General features: G+C 39.1%; 1 protein-coding gene across 1 annotated transcript; it reads left to right on the plus strand.

Annotated features, from left to right (window-relative positions):
• Nucleotides 1-14225: 14225 nt before the first annotated feature.
• On the plus strand, nucleotides 14226-15149 carry LOC122805789 (olfactory receptor class A-like protein 1). The gene has a single exon (XM_044076055.1). It carries the CDS (start codon nucleotides 14226-14228, stop codon nucleotides 15147-15149), a length of 924 nt encoding a protein of 307 aa, XP_043931990.1.
• Nucleotides 15150-19373: the final 4224 nt, after the last annotated feature.

Genomic DNA, 19373 nt, shown 5'->3' on the forward strand with positions numbered 1-19373 from the left:
CATTGAAAAGACATATTTTGATCAAAGTCATAAATGCTAAAAGTAGCTCTGTAATGGACCTACTGAACTCTTCCTCCATAAAGAGCCAATCTCTACCTCCTCCTACAACCTAAGCAAAAAACAGACCAAATCAGTAAATTCTGTTAAACCATAACCATGTACATTTCTCAAAATACATTGAAAAACAAATGTTTTACCTTGGTTTGAAAAGTTATAGCAGGGATTCTTTAACGTTTAGAAAAATAACTAAAACGTGCACATTTTCAGTTTCGGTCATCACTGCCTCCCTCCATATTCAAACAGTTGTAGAGATTCACATCTACAGTCTCTTCCTCCCCCCATGCACAGTTGTAGAGATTCACATCTACAGTCGCTTCCTCCCCAGTACCTGCAGAGATACCAGTTTTATAACTGTAGTAAGGTCTCTTGCATTACAGATTTCTATTAATTAATTATGACACTGTAAAGAGTCTCTTATCATTGGTGATACAGACTGCCAAGCTTCTACAGGATCAATGAAGAGTGGTGATGTACATTACCAAACTACAGCCTCACAATTACCAATATATATTTCTTCAAATGGATTCTCATTGGCATAGAAGTGCACAACTATGGTTACATTTAAAAATAATGTATATGCAGCAGTCATTACTATATAAAACAGGACAGATGCAATGAGGTCAGATGCCAGAATAGTAAAGGATATTATCCAACTAAAGGCATGTTACTACCTAGGATGTTCTTCGTCTACCATTGCTGCAGTCCTGACATATGGGTATTCCGCTGTCCACCATCGGCCCGAATACCAAAGGGCTAGAATCTGGCGTCGGTCATGGAGCTCGAGGCTGACATCAGTATGTGCCAGTATAAATAGTCTTTCTTGCCGCGTGGTCCTAAGCAGAAGCAGCGTTTGCAAGTGCCGTTCGGCTTTCTGGAATTGTCGGTTTTCGAGTTGCAGACCGGAGACCAAGCTACACTTTTGTCTTTTCTTGCCTCAGTATTACGGATGTCAGAAAAGTTAATACCTGTATTTCTTGGAAACAGATTCCTCATAGGGATTGCCATTTACTCTGTATTCCTTGTTTGGGCCTGGAGTGCGGCGTTGTTGGGTGTCGCTTTTGTGCTGCCTTTAATAAGCGCACTATTAGCGTCGCTTGGACTGTGCTAGGCCAGTGTTTGTTATAGCATGCGTTTCTCCGCCTAGTTCGGCTAATACATAGAGTAATCCTTTGCGGTCCAAACAAGATGAGTCCATTGGCCACCGACTACTTCAGCGGCTCCTTCTGACAGTTTGAGTCTCAAGGGTGCCTTTGCTACTTCAGGGAGTGGCTTCTCCTGTTATAGGCCAGGCTGAAGGGGCTTCTCATATGTCGGTGGTTCCCTCCCCACAGAGTTTCTAGGCCTCCCCTTCTCATAGTAAAAGCCTTTCTAAATCTACTTCTGCCCCTGCTCCTGTCTGTCCACAGGCTCCAGCTCCTACAACGCACATGTTAAAGGTGGCGGAGAATTTGATTACTTTAATTGGGGTTCTATGCCTCCCCTGAGAAAAGGAGCAGAGTAGAGACAAGGATAGAGGGTATGGATCAGTGTTATAATGAGTGTGATTCTTGTGTGGTAGAGTTCCAGATTCTCCCTGCTCTTATTCAGAGGCTGAGGATTCTACTCCCTCCCTCCTGCAGATTTTGAGCATTTTAAATGGGAAGGCCAGGATTATTCTGATTCTCGTAAAAAGCAGGATTCTTGTTTTTGCCTCAGCATAGGCCTTTGGCTATTCCCCCTGTATTGGATGATGTTCAGGATGCTTCTCTTAACCCTGACTCTTTGCCTCCTGCCCCTGCTAAACCAGATAGATACTACAGGGTTCCGGAAGCTCACTAGTATTTATACTAGAGTCCTAGGGCTGACCCAGACACCATTACTCAAGGCCCCAAGGGTGTCAGGGCTGCTGTGGTTAGGATTCCAGTTCCTTTGGACAAGGATGCTAGAGCTCTGGATAGGTGGGGTAAGAAGTTGTATACCTCTACCACTTTAGCTATGAGAGCTTTAAATTGTCAGTTTCATATGCTCCGGTATCAACATTATTTGCTGGGCCAATTGAAATGTAAAGTTGATGCTTTATCTGAAGGTATTGAATGTAAAGAGCTTCAGGATTTAGTGCATGGGTAAGCATTCTTTGCAATGTGGTTTTGATGCTTTGCAGGCTTCTTCCAGGGTGGCTGCTACTAGTTCAGTTCTTCGCAGGCATGCCTGGTTAAGAGATCAGACATTGTCAGAGCATGTTAAGGCTCGAATTATGGATGCTCCTTTGCAGTCTGATGTTCTTTGGCCCTCGGTTGAATCAGTTTTGAAAAAATGGAGGAAAAAGCTAAGTCTATGCAGACAGTTAAGGATTGTTTACAGGTTCAGCCCCTAAGTTCAGTAGGAATTGGCCTACTAAAGGGTGGTCTTTTCCCTCTTCAGATTATCAGTCTAGGGGCAGGTCTAGGCGAGGTTGGGGTAGAGCTTCCTCTCAGCCCTGCTACTCCTAGGACTTTGGGTTCTTTACCCCTTCTGCTGGGAGGGCAGGGGTCAGTCCTAACAAACTCAATGACCTGCGTCTTCAGCTGCTGGACTCTGCCATGCTGGCAGCTCCTCTAGGAGGAAAACTGGGACTTTTAAGACTTGGCATTTGGTTACCCAGGACAAATGGGTATTGGACATTGTAAATCATTTTATTTCCACACTTTCCCTCCTTTCAAAGGTATGCCAGATGTGCCTCAACAGCAAAGACTGGAAGCACAGGCAAAAATTTCTTCTCTGCGTCAGTTGAGGGCAATACAGGAAGTACCTTCTGCTGAAAGAGGCACAGGGTTTTATTCCGTCTTTTCTTAGTGCCAAAGGAAGTAAATACTTGGAGACCAATTCTGGATTTGTCCATTCTAAACACCTTTTGGAAATTCCAAAGTTCAAGATGTTAACGTTGCAGCAGTTGCTGCCTATGCTGGGCAAGGATCATTGGATGGTAACTCTGGCTCTCACGAGGCCTATTTTCACATTCCTTTCAGGCCCAGTTCCAGGAAGTTCCTGAGATTTGAATGGGAATTTGCATTATCAGTTCTCTGCATTGCCCTTTGGCTTGTCTACTGCGGGTATTCACAAAAGTCCTGGCTCCAGTAATTGCTTTTTTCAGACTGCAAGGAATTCAAATTTATCCTTATCTGGACGACTGTTTGATTCTGGCTCATGGCAAGCAAGAACTTCTTCAACATCTTCACTATGTAATGACAGTTTTAAGATGCCTAGGGTATTCTGTGAACGAAATAAAGTCCAGTCTAGTACCCTCACAAGAGATGTGTTTTCTGGGTGTCTGACTACAGCAATCCAGATGGCATTTCTTACCCTGGACAAACAAAGACATCTTCATCAATACTTCCAACAGCTTTCAGTAATGTCCAGGCTGACTGCATGGACAGTCCTTCAAGCCTTAGGGTTCATGGCATCTTGTATTCTAGTACTTCCCATTGCCAAACTGCATATGAGGGAGTTACAATGGTATCTCAAAAGCGTGTGGACTCAACACAGCCACGATTTGGACACTGTCATTCGGATTCTCCCTTGCATACTAAAGTATTTCTGTGGAGGGCTCAGGAATGTCACCTATACAAGGGACTCTCTGTGACCCAGCCAGAGGCATGTCAGATATTAAGTCAGCCTGGGAGCTCATCTCGAAGGAAATGGATTCAAGACCTTTGGCCCCAGAGCTACTTCATTTACATATCAACATGAAAGAGATGCTGGCAGTTCAATTTGCTTTGGAAGCATTCAAGAGCCTACTTCAATCAGGACTGGTGTTGATTCGAACAGACAACATAACAGTCATATGGTACATCAACAAGCAAGGGAACCCATTCTTATCCATTGTGCAGACAAGCAATGCTAGTATGGGAAACTGCTTTAAAACTGCACATCACTCTTCGAGCACAGTTTCTGCCAGGAGCACAAAATTCTTTAGCAGATGTTCTGAGCAGACAGATTGTGGATCCTCGAATGGAAGTTGGATCATCAGGTGTTTCTGCAGTTGACCATGGCTTGGGAACTCCAGACATAGATCTGTTCGCTTCTCCTCTGAATTATCAACTGCGAAAGGTTTGCACAAGGCTATTTCATCCAGCCTGGAAAATAGATGCACTATCCTTCAGCTGGAGAAACCTGCATGCCTTTCCTCCTTTGCCTTTTCTTCCAAAGGTATTGTTGAAATACCTTGATTCGGATAGCACCAGATTGGCCTCGACAACATTGGTACCCTCTCTTCAGGAGTTTAATTCTTGGGACACCTTGGCCATTACCACAGATTCCTCACTTATTGCCTCAGGAGGACAATCATTTTCTCAATATCAGTGTGCAATCTCTTTACCTGACAGCCTGGAGAATTCAGTTTTGGGGAAGGAAGGCCTGCAGCTTCCACAACAAGTTTTGGATGTTCTTTTGGAAGCCAGGCGTCCTACTACTCGGAAAGTTTATGCCGATAAATGGTTTTTCTTTGGAGTGCAGCTCACGGCTTTGATGTTAAGTTGTATTTTGCAATGTTTGACTGTTTTGTTAGACAAGGGATTGTCTTTCTCTTCTGTTAAAGTGCATGCTGCAGCTGTTTCTGCTCACTATGAATGTGACCCTCCTTTGTTTTCTCATCCATTGGTTAAACAGTTTCTTAGAGGGGCAAAGAATATAAGAAAGAGCTCCCACTCCAGCCTGGGATCTTACTTTTGTTTTGGAGAAGCTGACTCTGCCTCCATTTGCACCTGCAGCAGCTGAGTTGAAGTTGTTGTCTTGGAAGACTGCTTTTTTGGCTGGGTCTCTGAATTACAGGCCCTCATGGCAGTAGAACCATTTCTGATTTTTTTTATGCCTAAAGTAATTTCAAATGTGGCACTGAACCAATCTATACATTTGCCTACTTTTAATAAAAGGGGTGAAAGTTTTGCATTCTTTGGATGTGCATAGGCATTTTAGATATTATTTGAGCAGAACCAAAGAGTTCAGAAGATCTCAACAGTTGTTTGTTTCTTTTGCTTTGACTTCACAAGGAAAGCTGTTTCAAAACACACTATCTCCAAGTGGTTGGCCATTGTATTGCTTTTTTATTCTCATCATGGGAAAGATGTTCCTGCTGGGATCAGGCCTCACTCTACTACACCTCTACTGCTTTTTGAGAGGGGTAGCTGCTAAGGACATTTTGGAGGCAGCTACTTGGAGTTCTGATACATTTACTAAGCATTATCATTTACCTCTTTATTCTAGGTCTAGGGCTGGGTTTGCCACTGCTCTACAGGGCATGTTGGCAGCTCCTAATTCTCTTTGGTTGGCCATCCTCCTGTTTTCCGTTGCTCTGGGATTCTACCCATATGTCAGGACTGCAGCAATGGTGAGAACATAGTACAGTTTTGTACATAAATGTAGATGTTCGAGGATATCCATTGCTGCAGTCCCTCCTACCCCCTTATTTAGGTTTGGGTTTTGGGTGGTATTTTTTGCATTCTGACGTCTGAGGCAAGAAAGACTAAGGGTATGGCGTCGGTCATGCGCATTTATACTGGCACATACTGATGTCAGCCTCGATTCTAGCCCTTTGGCGATGGTGGACAGCGGAATACCCATATGTCAGGACTGCAGCAATGGATATCCTCGAACATCTACATTTATGGTAGGTACAAAACTGTACTTTTTCTCCACTGATAAATGAGAACTAAGAATTTCAGCTACAATTAGTGGTCAGTCATGTCAAGCCATTAAATGACCAACATTTCTAATCTGAAATCTGCACAAATACAGTAGACCAAATAAATCAGAACATGTTAATGACAAAGCCAGCATTCAATAGTACAAAACCATTTGTCATTTTTTAATCTGGAGGAGTCACATATGTGATTATTGCATTATTGTGTAAGGAGGGTATAACCCTACCAAGCAGAAGGCAAAGAGACAGTGATGGAGCAGAACATTACTATAACAAGACATCTGCCAGACATTCGTAAAAGCTGCATGTGCGCCTTTCCCTTTTTAGGGGAAGTTTGTACCATAAGATCCTTCATAATTTTGAAGGGCTTTATGGTCTGCACACAAGATGAACTTTTGTGCCAAGAATCGTTGGAAAGCATAGCAATAGCTGGACCTCTAAGCAGGGTCACAGGCAAAGAATATACCCAGTCCTCATTTTCTAGACTGTACTAAGAGGATAATCAAATCTACAACTAATTTCAGAATTTCACCATCCACTCTATTTTAATGCATTTAGATCAACCACACAAACACAACATATTTAGTTAAAAACCATACTTCTGCCATGGCACAATTCCAAAACTGGCACCAAATTAAATTCTAAAAAAAAAAAATCATCTGCAGGTTAGAATCTCCAACATATCCAGTACCTTAGCACAATCCCAGTGCATGCAGTAATCCATCTCAAAGTCACAGTTTTCCTATGAAGTCCGTAAACTCTAATCAGCAAGTAGAATGTACAAGTAGACACCCAATGTACATCAAAACATACTTGCAAGATCCCAAAAAATGTACCACACTCGTATGGGTTCCAAAGACCACAAAATGTGTGACGAGAAAGCTCAACTTCTAGAAACCGTAAAACATCTACACAATTCATTCCATACAAGCATGTACAAATATATTTGCACTTTTCAGCCGGTTCAATGGAAAGTTATCAAGTCATCCATTTAAAAGTAACCATTTAAAACACTGCAGGAAAAGCAAGGTCAGCTGTACAGAACAGTATACAGATGCACATCCTCATATTAGAAGGTTTTTGAGTGAAGGATACAATTCCAACCATTAAATAAAACTGGGCTGATGTGACAATTCAAGAAAAAAATATCTCCTGGTAATCACAACAAGAAGAGTTGTACAAAACCTATAAGTAAGTAATCTACATCCAGCAAATTTAACTTAATGGGATACTACAGGCAGCTCTAAGAGATCCAGGAATAGTCCATCCATTGTAAAAAATCATATACCACAGGACTATTTAAAGGAGACCCAACTTCCTCACTGGAAACCCATATACCATGTTATATGACAGGGTATCTTCCTCGTGAGACTACAAATAGACAAGAAAAGCAAAGTTAAACAATAACCTCCCCTCCCCCAAAACACAAATACATTGTGGGGCCAGACTATATTTTTGAGATGGGAATTAAAAAGCTGGTAAAAACATCCTTGTCTACATAAGGCCCAGATGTAGAACTGCCACGGTGGCAGAATTGGTACATTCCTCCAAAATATCAGAAAATGAGGAATCATGACAAGAAATAAATGAGTCCCAACAGGAATTTGAGAGGGGAGAAGGTTAAATTACTAGAAAAAAAATGTTCCAGAAGTACAGCTTTACTACTTGCATACACCTGAGGTAATTGTCAGTTAATGCAGAAAGGTATTACTTTCTAAGCAACAAAGCTCTACCCTACAGGACTAAGTGTTTCAGGATAAGAGTGTTCTGAAACAAAAAGAATAACCTAAGAAAACCAGACATAGTTACTCCCTCATATTTAAATACTAGAAACAAAAATGTTAAAATTCATATTTGGAAATTTTGTTACTACACAATACTTTAAAATTAGTTTATTATAACTATTTGCACAAAATAAAGAGCCTCTTTAATGAGATTGGTGTTAATTCAAAGGTGCATACATTTTCAGGCCAAAATGACTTTAAACATATAGCCTCCATCTATGCATTTATATACAACAAATACCTTTATCAGCTTGTCTTCATAACCCAAGCTTCTGAATTTTCAGAGCAACATTTCTCAGACAAAAAACACACACATATACATATAACAAATATAGCAGAAACAACTTCTTTAGTACAGCTCTATAACATTTTCTAAAGCAACCAAAACATTACAATACAGAAGAGGAAAAAAACAAAGCACCTTACAACCTCCAAGCAGCTTTATACAGGCAATATTAATGAATACTTTTCTAAATACCTCAAATAAGGACTAGAAAAATACCAATATTTAAATTGCATAAAGTGTTATACTCCACAATGGGGGGAAAAAAACAGCCAGGCAAGAGTTTAATTTCCTACCTTTGCTGCTTCAACACAATACCTTTGGATTACTCTCTTAATATAATCACAAAAATTTCTACCAACAAAACATAGAACATCCTGACAAAGAGACATCCCTGAAAAATTTTAGATTACATTCTCTCCACATGTATTTGGAAGACTGAGGTAAAAGGTTCATTAGCTATTTGCCAGTTAATGTGGCTCACCTGAGAGGCATGAAACTTGCAGCATGCCAAATGAAAGCGGAGCTTTGCCAAACCTGTCTTGGAAAAATGCATCACTTTTCCTTGCTAACCCTGTATTAGCAGTACTTGGCCATGCTCGAAGAGGTGGAAAACACCAACAATCTGCGTACTTGTAATGGTGTGTTCCTTAAAAGCTGCTTACTTTCTTGTTTGACTCAGATGCTCAGGAGATAGTTTACAACTTAGCAGAATGAATGCAGAAAGTCAGTGTCTTCTTGCACAGTTGCCACCAGGTACAAGGTTCATAAATCCCTCCTCTTAACATACACTCACAAGCAGATATTAAAGAACGTATTTCAAACCGATCCCCAGCACAAACATTTATTAAAAATATACTGACACAATAAAATAAAAGAGATACCAGTTTAAGTTTTTCATATATGCATTACTTAGGAAACAGTACAAATATTTAATAACTGGGTACTGTGTGCTCTGAAATAGTCATTGTTTCACTGTGCATCATGCATTTTCTTTAACATTTTTTCTGACAAATGCTACCCAGATTATTATATACTTGAAGTTATAATCATTTCCAAAGCAGAATGGCACACTAGTGTAATTTATTAGACTCAGTGTTACATGGCACACAAATTATCATTTATCTATTTATTTAATATTTTGTTTTCAATCGTTACATATGTGAAAGCAAAATTGTTTTGCCATTCTGCATAAAAAGTATACACATTTATTTGGCGGGATTCATTTTTTTTTGTCCATAGCACAGTTACCTTGTATAAAGCTTAGGGTGTGAGAAATGCTACTTCAGGAAAAAGTATGAGCGAAATGGAAGAACTCATTCAACAAAGAGTACATCAGTGTCCAGGATGTTCTGTCCTTGTTATATCACTAAGATACTGTAGGAGCTCTGGGTTAACTGTTTATATGCAACCGCACTGCATCTTTAATTACATATATCTTACATTAAAGGCCTTGAGTGTTTGGTTGGGGGTTAGGTTAAAGTGTGAGAACTTAGTGGATAGCGATGGTTTCTAACTATGTTGTTTGTTGTACTCCATTCTCTAGCTATCAGACTTTTACCAACCCCTTTTCTTGTGCACTCCTGTTACCATATTTATGTTACTAATGAGGATTTCAGGAACCTGTAGTTTTTTGGGGTTTTTTTGCTGCAAAATAATTTTTTTCCATTACTAATGTTATCAGCAAGGGAGTCATATAGCATGAAGCACCCATGTTTATTTACTTTTATAGTTACTACCAGAGATGCTTTCACCATACATCATTTTTCACTTTGTTCGACTGGGGTCCTTCTTTGTATAACTAGTATATATCTTTCTACTTACTTTCCCTTCGTTCCATATATTCCATTAATAATATGTCCAATGTGAACAGAAGTGCAGGTGAGTACCAAGAGCTTGGAGTTAAACATAGGTGGTAGCTATATCTGTAGATTGCTTGTCACTGAACAAAGCATGGACGGTGTTCAGAAACAAAGACTGGACTAGTCACTGATAAAAGCACAGGCAGTGTTCAGAAAAGAGTGGACTAGAGTGGAGAGACACACAGAGATGGGGAGATTCAGACATGCATAGCACAGTCGTACTAACATTTACATAGTGTAGATGTATCTCATGCAAATGACCACATAACGACATGAAAATGAGTGTCAACATGCTAATGAGTATGCAAATGATGAAAGCAAACATGGTGCTGTGATTCAGAAACATATACACTTCCCATGATGAGCAACAGTGATCAGCTTTTCTGAACACCAGCATTTTGCCAGTAACCAGAGTTAACGCTCATGCAAAGATCCCAGGAGTAGCATCCACCTTGGCCAGTCAGCAGGTGTACAGTCCGGTTCCTGGCGTTGCATGCTTCTGCCGTCTATGCTGAAGAAGTTGCTGATATATCATGTCTTCTTGACCGAAACATATGATAACCAATACCATGTGGACAGAGACATCATACAGGAGCTGGTTGACAGGTGCCATCCTCATATGGGATTAAGGGGGATCCATGGATTGCCTAGCCCATTGGAAACAAAGATTTGTCCAGCATGATCCATTCATGCTGTGGGGACAATCCAATGTCAATCTCAGCCATAGTCCAGGTAGAAGCTATCTGTGCCTGTATCTGCCTATGTAGCATGTCTGGGACTTACATCATCCTTTGCTAAACACAGATGATGCAGGAGGCTCATCCAGGGCCTCAATTAATCCCTCAGCTGTGGGGGTGAGGAATGTGTTATCCTCTGTTACCACTGCTGATAGTGCTACAATGTTCACAAACTGTGCCATGTGAACAGTGCCACCATTACTAGCTACTAAAGATGTCCCAGCTTCAGGCATGTGCCAACCTAAACTCACATATCCTCTCCCAGTGGAACCTATGAAAGCATACTGGTAACTTACCATTATGTAACATGGTACGTGTGACCCCAACAATCATGCAAAACACACAGAGGTGCATGCCAAGAATATACATGGCCAATCAGCAGATGCATACCTGTTTTTTCCAGGATGTGTCAGTTGAAGGCCCAATTTCCCTGGGTGACAGACTCTATCTGGCTCTATCTTCTGCAGTGATATGACAAGACTTTTGAGACACTGTGCCAGACTCTGTTACACAAGAGCATGTGATCAGCCTACAGTACCCATCACACAGGTGAATACATCACAGTATGTATCCCATTGTACTGCAACCCCACCATCCACTTCCATGTTAGTATGCAACGCAGCCTCTATGTGGTATGTTGACCTGACCATTTCTCTAAATAGTTTGTCATATCCTTATACTGAGACAGCCTTCTGTGACAGCCATGCAGCCAGCAGCTATTCCAGGAAGGAGAGTTACATCACCAATACCATGTATGATATCACTTTCCCTACAGGTAGTTTTGTCTTATTATCCTCTGTGTTCTGTAGAGTATCAATATCTGTAGCATGATATCTTGCACCAACCACACAGTTTATCATTATATGAAAGAGCTTAACTGATATAATGTGATGTTCTCTGAATTACTCCAGTACGACTATGTGATATTATCAATATTCTATGCTATAAGGCCATTCTGCCTCATACATCTGCATTGTGCCCAAATGGGGTGTGCATACTCTGAAGTAAAATAATGGCCAGTACGTATTTTGTCCTACTCAGATGTGTGATTTTTACACTGACACTGCAGAGGAAATTTATCTGGACTTTTAAAAGGAAATTTCAGCACGCGACAGTAATATTAAATAAAATTGCCAAAAGCCATTTTTAGTGAACCTCAAAGTGTATTTTTGCAAGGGGCAAGCTCCCCATATAGTCCTATTTGGGGGACACATCTCACACCCACATATTTATATATACTAAATCTCTCCAAGATCATACAACACCGGTGAAAATGTAGACTCCATTATCACTGAAAGTAGCTTTTAGCAAAACTGCTCTGTGGTACAAAGGCACTTTCAGTAAGTGGCAATACCAAAACGTGATTTCAAAGATAACGGAGCTTGACCCCCACTTCAGAACACTGATGTAACTGGTAAAGTAAAGCTATAAGCAGCTACTGGTTAATTCTGATGTATGTGGATGAGAAGAACATGATAATTAGGGAAGCAATACTAAATTCAGATTTATTTTATTTAATAGCATCATTAGGGCCCACATTAAGGCTGTACTTAATGTCCAAAGCTAGTAACCATATGCAAATCAGGTGATCAGTTCACATTAATAATGGTTGCTTGAGTGATGGTGTGAGCTAAATGATATTACCTAGTAAAATGGAAAACTTACCAAGTATTTTCTGACATGCATTGAGAAATGCTGCGACTATTGGCCATATTCCAAAAGAGCTGCTGTCAGTGTAAGTCTGCCCTGATTGCAAAATCCCTGCTCTCAACGTAAGTGACTTACTTTGGTGTAAGGCCTACATATAAAGAGGCTAACACCAGGGACCAAAAGACTTGCTCTCAGTGTAAGTGGTCAATTGCACTGAGAACAGCCCTTTTGAAACCGGGCCCTATGTTTAATGTGCAACACTCATATTAAAGCCAACAGAGAACTGTTTGTGGTATCATGTCTGTACAGCATTAGCTGGTATTGCAGCCATCTGAGAAATGTTTTGGTACTACATGGTGTTGTCTGAGTAGGACATTACTGCCAATAAAACACATCAGTGTATCATCGTTGACTGAGCCCTTGTGTTGCAGGACTGCAGTGCAGATCCAGAAATGTTCTAAATCATGATACCATGTGCACCAGAGCTAACATGACAACAGCTTCTGAACAGAAAGTTCCACCTACAACCAGGGGAGGACATTGTCTTCAACTTCAGTTTACAAAACCTGCCCACTTTTCTTTTAGATTATTACATTAGTAGCCGGTATTAGCCCATTTTGGCACAAGAAAGGATGAGGGGACAGTCTGTGAAGTCTTTCATAAATGTCTAAATTCACTTTAAGAAAACTGTGAGAGAAAAACATACTACAGCAGAACAGTGAAAGATGACATTTGAAGGTGATAAAGTGAACTTGAAAAGAGAGGTGGGCGGAGCTGAGCAATAAAGATAAACCCGTCAAACCAATGCGAAGGTATGCTATCTATGGACAAGACAGTCTGAAGGCACAAGGTCAAAATTCACTAATAAAAATGCTTGTACAGGAGAAAAAGTGCAAAAATTATAGTAGAAACTAACTTGTCTATTGTATTCTGGTAATACCCTTATACAAATGTCCAGAAGTATTGCTGCCTGTCACCCTTTTCATTACAGTAGAGTATAGTTTTCACATGGTATCAAGATGCAGCTACTAAATTTTCTGGCCTTGCAAGTCAGAGACAGCAAACACTGATGGCATCCTCTAAGCTCCATGTGCATGTACCACAGCTCAGAACAACACAAACAGCTTATTGCGCTGAAGATATGTCAACAATAGCCAGACAAAATGAACATGGTTGTCTTATTTATTATCGTATTTGTTGGATTATGTGTGCTTCTGTCTGTGCATAAGTGTGTTTGTGTGTTTGTGTGTGTGTGTGTGTGTGTGTGTGTGTGTGTGTGTGTGTGTGTGTGTGTGTGTGTGTGTGTGTGTGTGTGCTTATTTAGCTGTTTTGTGTCATAGTCGACTGTGAGTTTATAAAGAGAAGCTTACATAATGACAAACAAAAGTAGATCTTGTTATATGAATGTGGTTACCGATTCACTTCTACAGAGACCACTAAATAATTCCAGTAACTATTCCCAATCTAGTCATAACCCAGCACCCCACTTTGTTTCTGGTATGCCTTATTAATTAATGGGATACAATTCTATGGCTTCACTATGGTCAAGGATATACCAGATCACTCCATTACTGACTGTTAAAAAATATTACCTAGTGGTCCCCAAACAGAATAATACATTGTGTCAGTGGTGCAGCAGGCAGTACACTCACCTTTGGTACAGAAGGCTGTGGGTTCTATTCCCACACCAAGTAGACAAACTGCTGACAATACAGTGCAGCATAGGATATTGCACTCCTGCATGTGCCGTCCTTTGTATGATGCATTAAAGTGAGGCCCCATCTGCCTGAGTTGGTAGTAGCTCAGGTGGATCCCTTGCACCTATTGAAAAGAGCAGGGGAAGTTCCCTATGCCATGGACAAATTTCCCCTAGTAATATAAATACCACCTTGTGTCTCCCTTGAAAAGAGGCTAGTAACCTAGTGGCACTAACCCAGTCAACAAAGGATAAATAAATCAGATTAAAGAGTGAAATCTACAAGAATATTGACAAGGAGTGATTAAGGTAAAATGTTATTTTTTTGTGCAGTTTCAATGCAGACATTTAAATCTTTGCTAGTGTATACCTAAACATTAGGACCATGTTCTTTTTTCTTTTAGGCATTTCCTCCAAATTAACAAGTTTCAAACCTCTTAAAACCAAGACTATTATAAAATGGAACTATATACCCTTCTCACAGGAATTATATTTTTTTGATGACCATCACAGGAATTGTTGGAAATCTACTGGTGCTGGCTTTGTTTTTGCACAGTGCACTCTATGATTGCAAGCTGAAGAAAGCAGAGATAATTCTAGCAAACCTGGCTGCATCCAGCCTTCTTGTGTGTTTTACAGGAGGAGTCCCAAACTTCCTGTATGTGTTTGGAGTAAAGAATTTTATCATTGATGCAGGATGCAAATTTATTGTCTTCATATTTAGGGCTTCAAGGGCCTTAACCATTATGTTAACTAGCTTCCTTAGTTGTTTTCAGTGTGTTATTATTTGTACAAGTAGTCTAAGATTGACTTCTGTAAAGCACACCCTACAAAAATATGTTGCACCTATCATTAGTTTTTTCTATACCTTGAGCATGGTATTCAGCATAAACCTTATACTTATGTCATCATCTTACAACAACAACTCCAGTATTCCGAAATACAGTTTTGTTTTAGGATACTGTCTAGTTGTTTATCCTGACCAGATCACGGTGCAGGCCACAGGTTTCTTTATTTTGGCACGAGACCTACTGTTTGTAATCCTTATGGCTTCTTCAAGTGCTTATATTTTATTTGTCCTTTTCAGGCATGCAAGGAAAGCAAAAGAAATCAGGAGCTATGATCCAAGTTCAAAACCTGCTGCGGAAAGCCATGCAGCAAAAACTGTGATCACATTAGTCACTTTGTATGTCTCCTTATTTGGGATTGACAACCTGATCTGGTGTTATCAGTTAACAGTTCCTAAAGACGTCCTCCCAATCATATCAGATGTCCGTTATTTATTTTCTATGTGTTATACATTGCTGTTTCCCATTGTGGTCTCCACCCTAAACCCAAAGGTCCGAAGCAAGTTCCAGCCTTCCATATCAGAGCATGATACAAAGATGCAGAAAGTTGCTTTTTGCAGTGGTGAGTACAGCTGAAACAAAAGCTTAGGCTTCATCATCAATGACTCATCAAGATGTTTCAAAAAAGCTGCATCTTAATTCATTTCTAAGAGCACTGTAATGTGTTTCTTTTAATTCTGTTAATTCAATTTCTGTACTAAGTGATGCTGTTTTGGGGAAATCATACCTTTAAACTGTACAGATTTTTGCAGAATGATCAGATTTTTGCCTCATACTTTCGGTATGTTTTTAATAAAATTCTGTTTTTCTGGCAAATTATTGGGAGGTCATTTAAGATTGAAGTCAGAAAATAATGACAGATATTTGACTTGCAGACTTCATACCTTTGAGAAAATTAATGCTAACACAAAACTTGTTGTTATTCTATTAAATTTCTAAGAGCAATATGTAAAAATTGTCCCTATTTTGCGGCCTTTGCCCCCCTCAATTATTTATGTCTTTGTCTAGATTTATTGATCTAAGAGGTTGAGAGGTATGTTTGGGATTATAAATTCTGCATTACAGCACAGGGCAAAAGTATGAAACAATATAGAGTGGATATGTTGTCATTTGTTCCTGCTTGATGAAACTCTGCACTGTTGTTTTCCCTGCAAGGGCTTGCAAAAGTTTACCCCTGCTTGTTTAATACAAAAAAAGAGAAGGAATTACAAAGTTTCAGCATTGTTTATTCATATACGCTTTACAAAAGTAAAAGAATATATACATACTACGTTACTATTTTACCTGTACTATAATAAAGATGTTTAAAAAAATAACTGACATGTAATCACATATACGAAATATATAAGAAATAAAAGCACTATTTGGAATAATTCAAGGCCCATTGTAGCTGTTCTGAAATGTACCAGTTTTACTGATTAGTACTCAAGAAAATAAAACAAACTTTGTGTCTTGTGTTTGCACTTTTGTAGATCAGAAAATTAATAATTTTTGTATGTTGAAAAAAAAAGAAAATATATTTCTCTTAAATATGAGAAAACTATTGCAAAAGCATGATTTTTCTTTGTATTTTCAACCTGACTATATACCACTAAGTCAAATATGCATTTTCTTATAGCAAAGTAAAGCTGCTTTAGAAGATTCCAGTAAATGATACAGTAACTTCGATTTAGTATTTAAAATGGGCAAGCATGCATGTTGTAAACTGACCATTCCAACAGGAAAACATCTGGTCAGCAGCGCTTTTTAACTATAAACATGTAAAAGAGTGAGCATGAACTCCAGCCCAGGCATATCCTCATCAACCCAAAGCAAAGAAAACAAAAGTAGAACTCAAGCAGCTGTTTACCGTTTTATCTCTGCAAGTTAAGAAAACAAACTTCAGTCAGGGCAGATGTAACTATTAAAACAAGTACCTACTGCTGTTTACCTCTTATCTCTGAAAGTTAAGAAAGCAATCTCCAGTCAGGGCAGATGTGACTCTGAAATGAAATAGAGCACCCCTGACCACTTCTCTGTCAACTGGAGAAAATGTTATACATTAAGCTGGAAGGTGGAATATTGTATTTTCACCCTTGAGCCTCCACAAATAAAAAATAAGAAAAAGTAAAACAAATATTAAAAAATAAAAAAGTTTGTGCTATTGTTGTGATTCACTTAGCTAATAGCTAAAATTCTAAGGAGAAAAAAAGTACAATTGTGTAAGTAAACTTACTGTAACAGTAGATGTGGGTGTGACACTGCCAGCCCAGCTATCTGGAATTTTGTAAATAATTCTATGTCATCTGCGAATATTGATATGATTTATACAGAACTGTATGTTATGTACTGACCTTCAAGAATGTAACCACAGCATACCCTGTGGAACATAGAAATTTAACTTACAAAACTTCAAGAAAATAAGTTGAAATTAAGTGCTTTATGATTGTGTTATTAAAGTTAATTTCAATGCAGCAAAGAGACAGGATGTCTAGAACTAGGGTGCCTCTGCATTGTTTTGTAAGTTTTTTATTGTTTTATGACTTTCAAGATCTGCAAATTTCTGAGAGATGCGTATTTTTAACACAGAAGTGTTAAATTCTTAGTTTCTGTTTTAGCCTGGGAACTGAAGTCAGGTGACAAAGAGTGATGTCACCCAAGCTAACCCAACAGTAAAATGTGATATTAATTTAAGAACTCTATAACAACAACACACTATTTTCTGCACTGCTTCTAAATCTTTCCAAGGCCTTTGACATGGTTAACCATCAGCTACTCTTACTTACTCTAAAGAAAATATCCCTAAATAACCATATTTCAGTCTTATCTTAGTGGAAGACAGCAGACTGTCCTTTGGCAGGACAAAGTCTCCACCCTTCTCCCAGTTACCCTTGGTGTCCCTTAAGGCTCCATATTTGGTCCCCTTCTTTTCTCGCTCTTTATTAATGACCTCCACACTGTAATTCCAGACGTAGCCTGTATACAATATGCCAATGACTCCACCCTGATTTGCTCAGCCTCTACCCCTAAAGATCTCTTTAGTTTAACCCAGAAAACCTTTAATACAGTGGAAAACTGGATCTCTAATCAACAGCTGATATTAAACCTTAATAAAACAAAGCTATTGCTCTTCTCCCCTACTCGCAAATCCTCTCAACCTTTGTTTACTATAACATCTAACAATGGGACCATAATCTCACCAGATATGTATACCAAATTCCTGGGTGTTATAATAGACAACCTCAAATATGATATGCACGTAAACCAAACTATTATAACCGTTAATAAAAAACTTGGCTCCCTATACAAAAACAAACCTTTTCTCACCCCTGTAGCTAGGACTGCCATTGCCTGTACCCATCTGCTTTCAACTCTACTCTATGCCTTGCCAGTACTCACTAACTTGGACAAAACTGATCTCAGCAAACTCTCTATCTGCTACAATTAAATTGCCAGGTTTGCCACAGGCATTCCCTACAGGACACATCATTGTCAAAACCTAAACCTCTTAGGATGGCTAAAACTCCCCAGAACAATTCAATATAATCAACTTACTATAGCATTCAAGGTTATTAACCATCCAGAAAAAATGCCCTCCATTAAAAACATTATCCACCCTACAAAAACGCTAGGCCACTTCATTCCACTACAAAACGTTTGGTTCAATCTGTTAAAGCTAACAACCTATCTGGAGAATCTTTGCAAATTCAGTAGGCAAAACATGGAATTCAGTCCCATCTGACCTTAGTGTGAACCCCTCCCTTAATCAGTTAAAAAAAAATCTAACCCGGTATTTTAAAACTCACTGGTTATGTCCTTGCTCTAACCCTGACTAAAGCCTAATCTACTTCCATATCCCTGCAATTTTTTATTCACAGCAACTTACCTCTTACACTAAAAGGTTTGAAAAGAGAAACCGTAACATCTCTGCAGATACTCTGTATATAGCTGCACCTATAGGTTTGATAAGAGAAACTGTAACATATTTGATTATATTTCTGAATATAAACTGTATTCTTCATAGGCTTGAAATGTGAGACTGTAACTTGTATGTTAATACAATATGTTTGTCCATATACTGTAACTTGCTTGTCTTTATCTGTTTGGAAGTTTGGAACTTTTCTCTCCAGGCCTTTGCTGAAAATGGACATGTATCCAGTTGGATTATCCTGGTCAATAAATGTAAAATAAATAAATAAAATAAAATATTTTGTCTTGGACATAGCAAGAACAACCACTCATCATCATCATCATCTGCACTTGCATGTCTGTAAGTAAGATTCGGGCATAGTATCTCTTAGACATAGATAGGAATATAGTAAAGATTAGTTTAGATTTTTTTTCTATTTATGTGAGGCTGTCCTGCATTGTTGTTTTAAATACTTCCTGTTATTTTGAACTCTGATATCACTGTGTTGAGTTACTGAGCATTTTCTTGTTCTTTTATTACTTATTATTAAATATATTTAAACCTAGCTTTGTGGCTGATATTTGTGAGACATATTTAATCTCTTACAGTACTTGCATATTTGGTGACACTGTACAGACCAATCCTAAATAGCCTTGCTCTTGGTCAAAACTACAATTTTGATAATAGTAACATTACACAGTAGAATTTGACAACTTCTGTAAGGGCCTTATAGTAGCTGATAAGAAGGGGTTGGTGGCAGTGGAAACTATCTTATAGTCTGGACAGAAGGGGACATAGCTAGTAAACCTGTGCCAGCCTTCCCCATGTGTGTGTGTGTGTGTGTGTGTGTGTGTGTTTGCATAGAAACCAAATCTCAAAGTGTGTGTGTGTGTGTGTGTGTGTGTGTGTGT

Source organism: Protopterus annectens, chromosome 7.part0 (assembly GCF_019279795.1).
Source record: "Protopterus annectens isolate FY-2018-M chromosome 7.part0, PAN1.0, whole genome shotgun sequence".
NCBI classification, from domain to species: Eukaryota; Metazoa; Chordata; order Ceratodontiformes; family Protopteridae; genus Protopterus; species Protopterus annectens.

Coding starts and splice junctions, on each gene's coding strand:
- LOC122805789 (XM_044076055.1), top strand. CDS start 14,226: ATGACCATCACAGGAATTGTTGGAAATCTACTGGTGCTGGCTTTGTTT.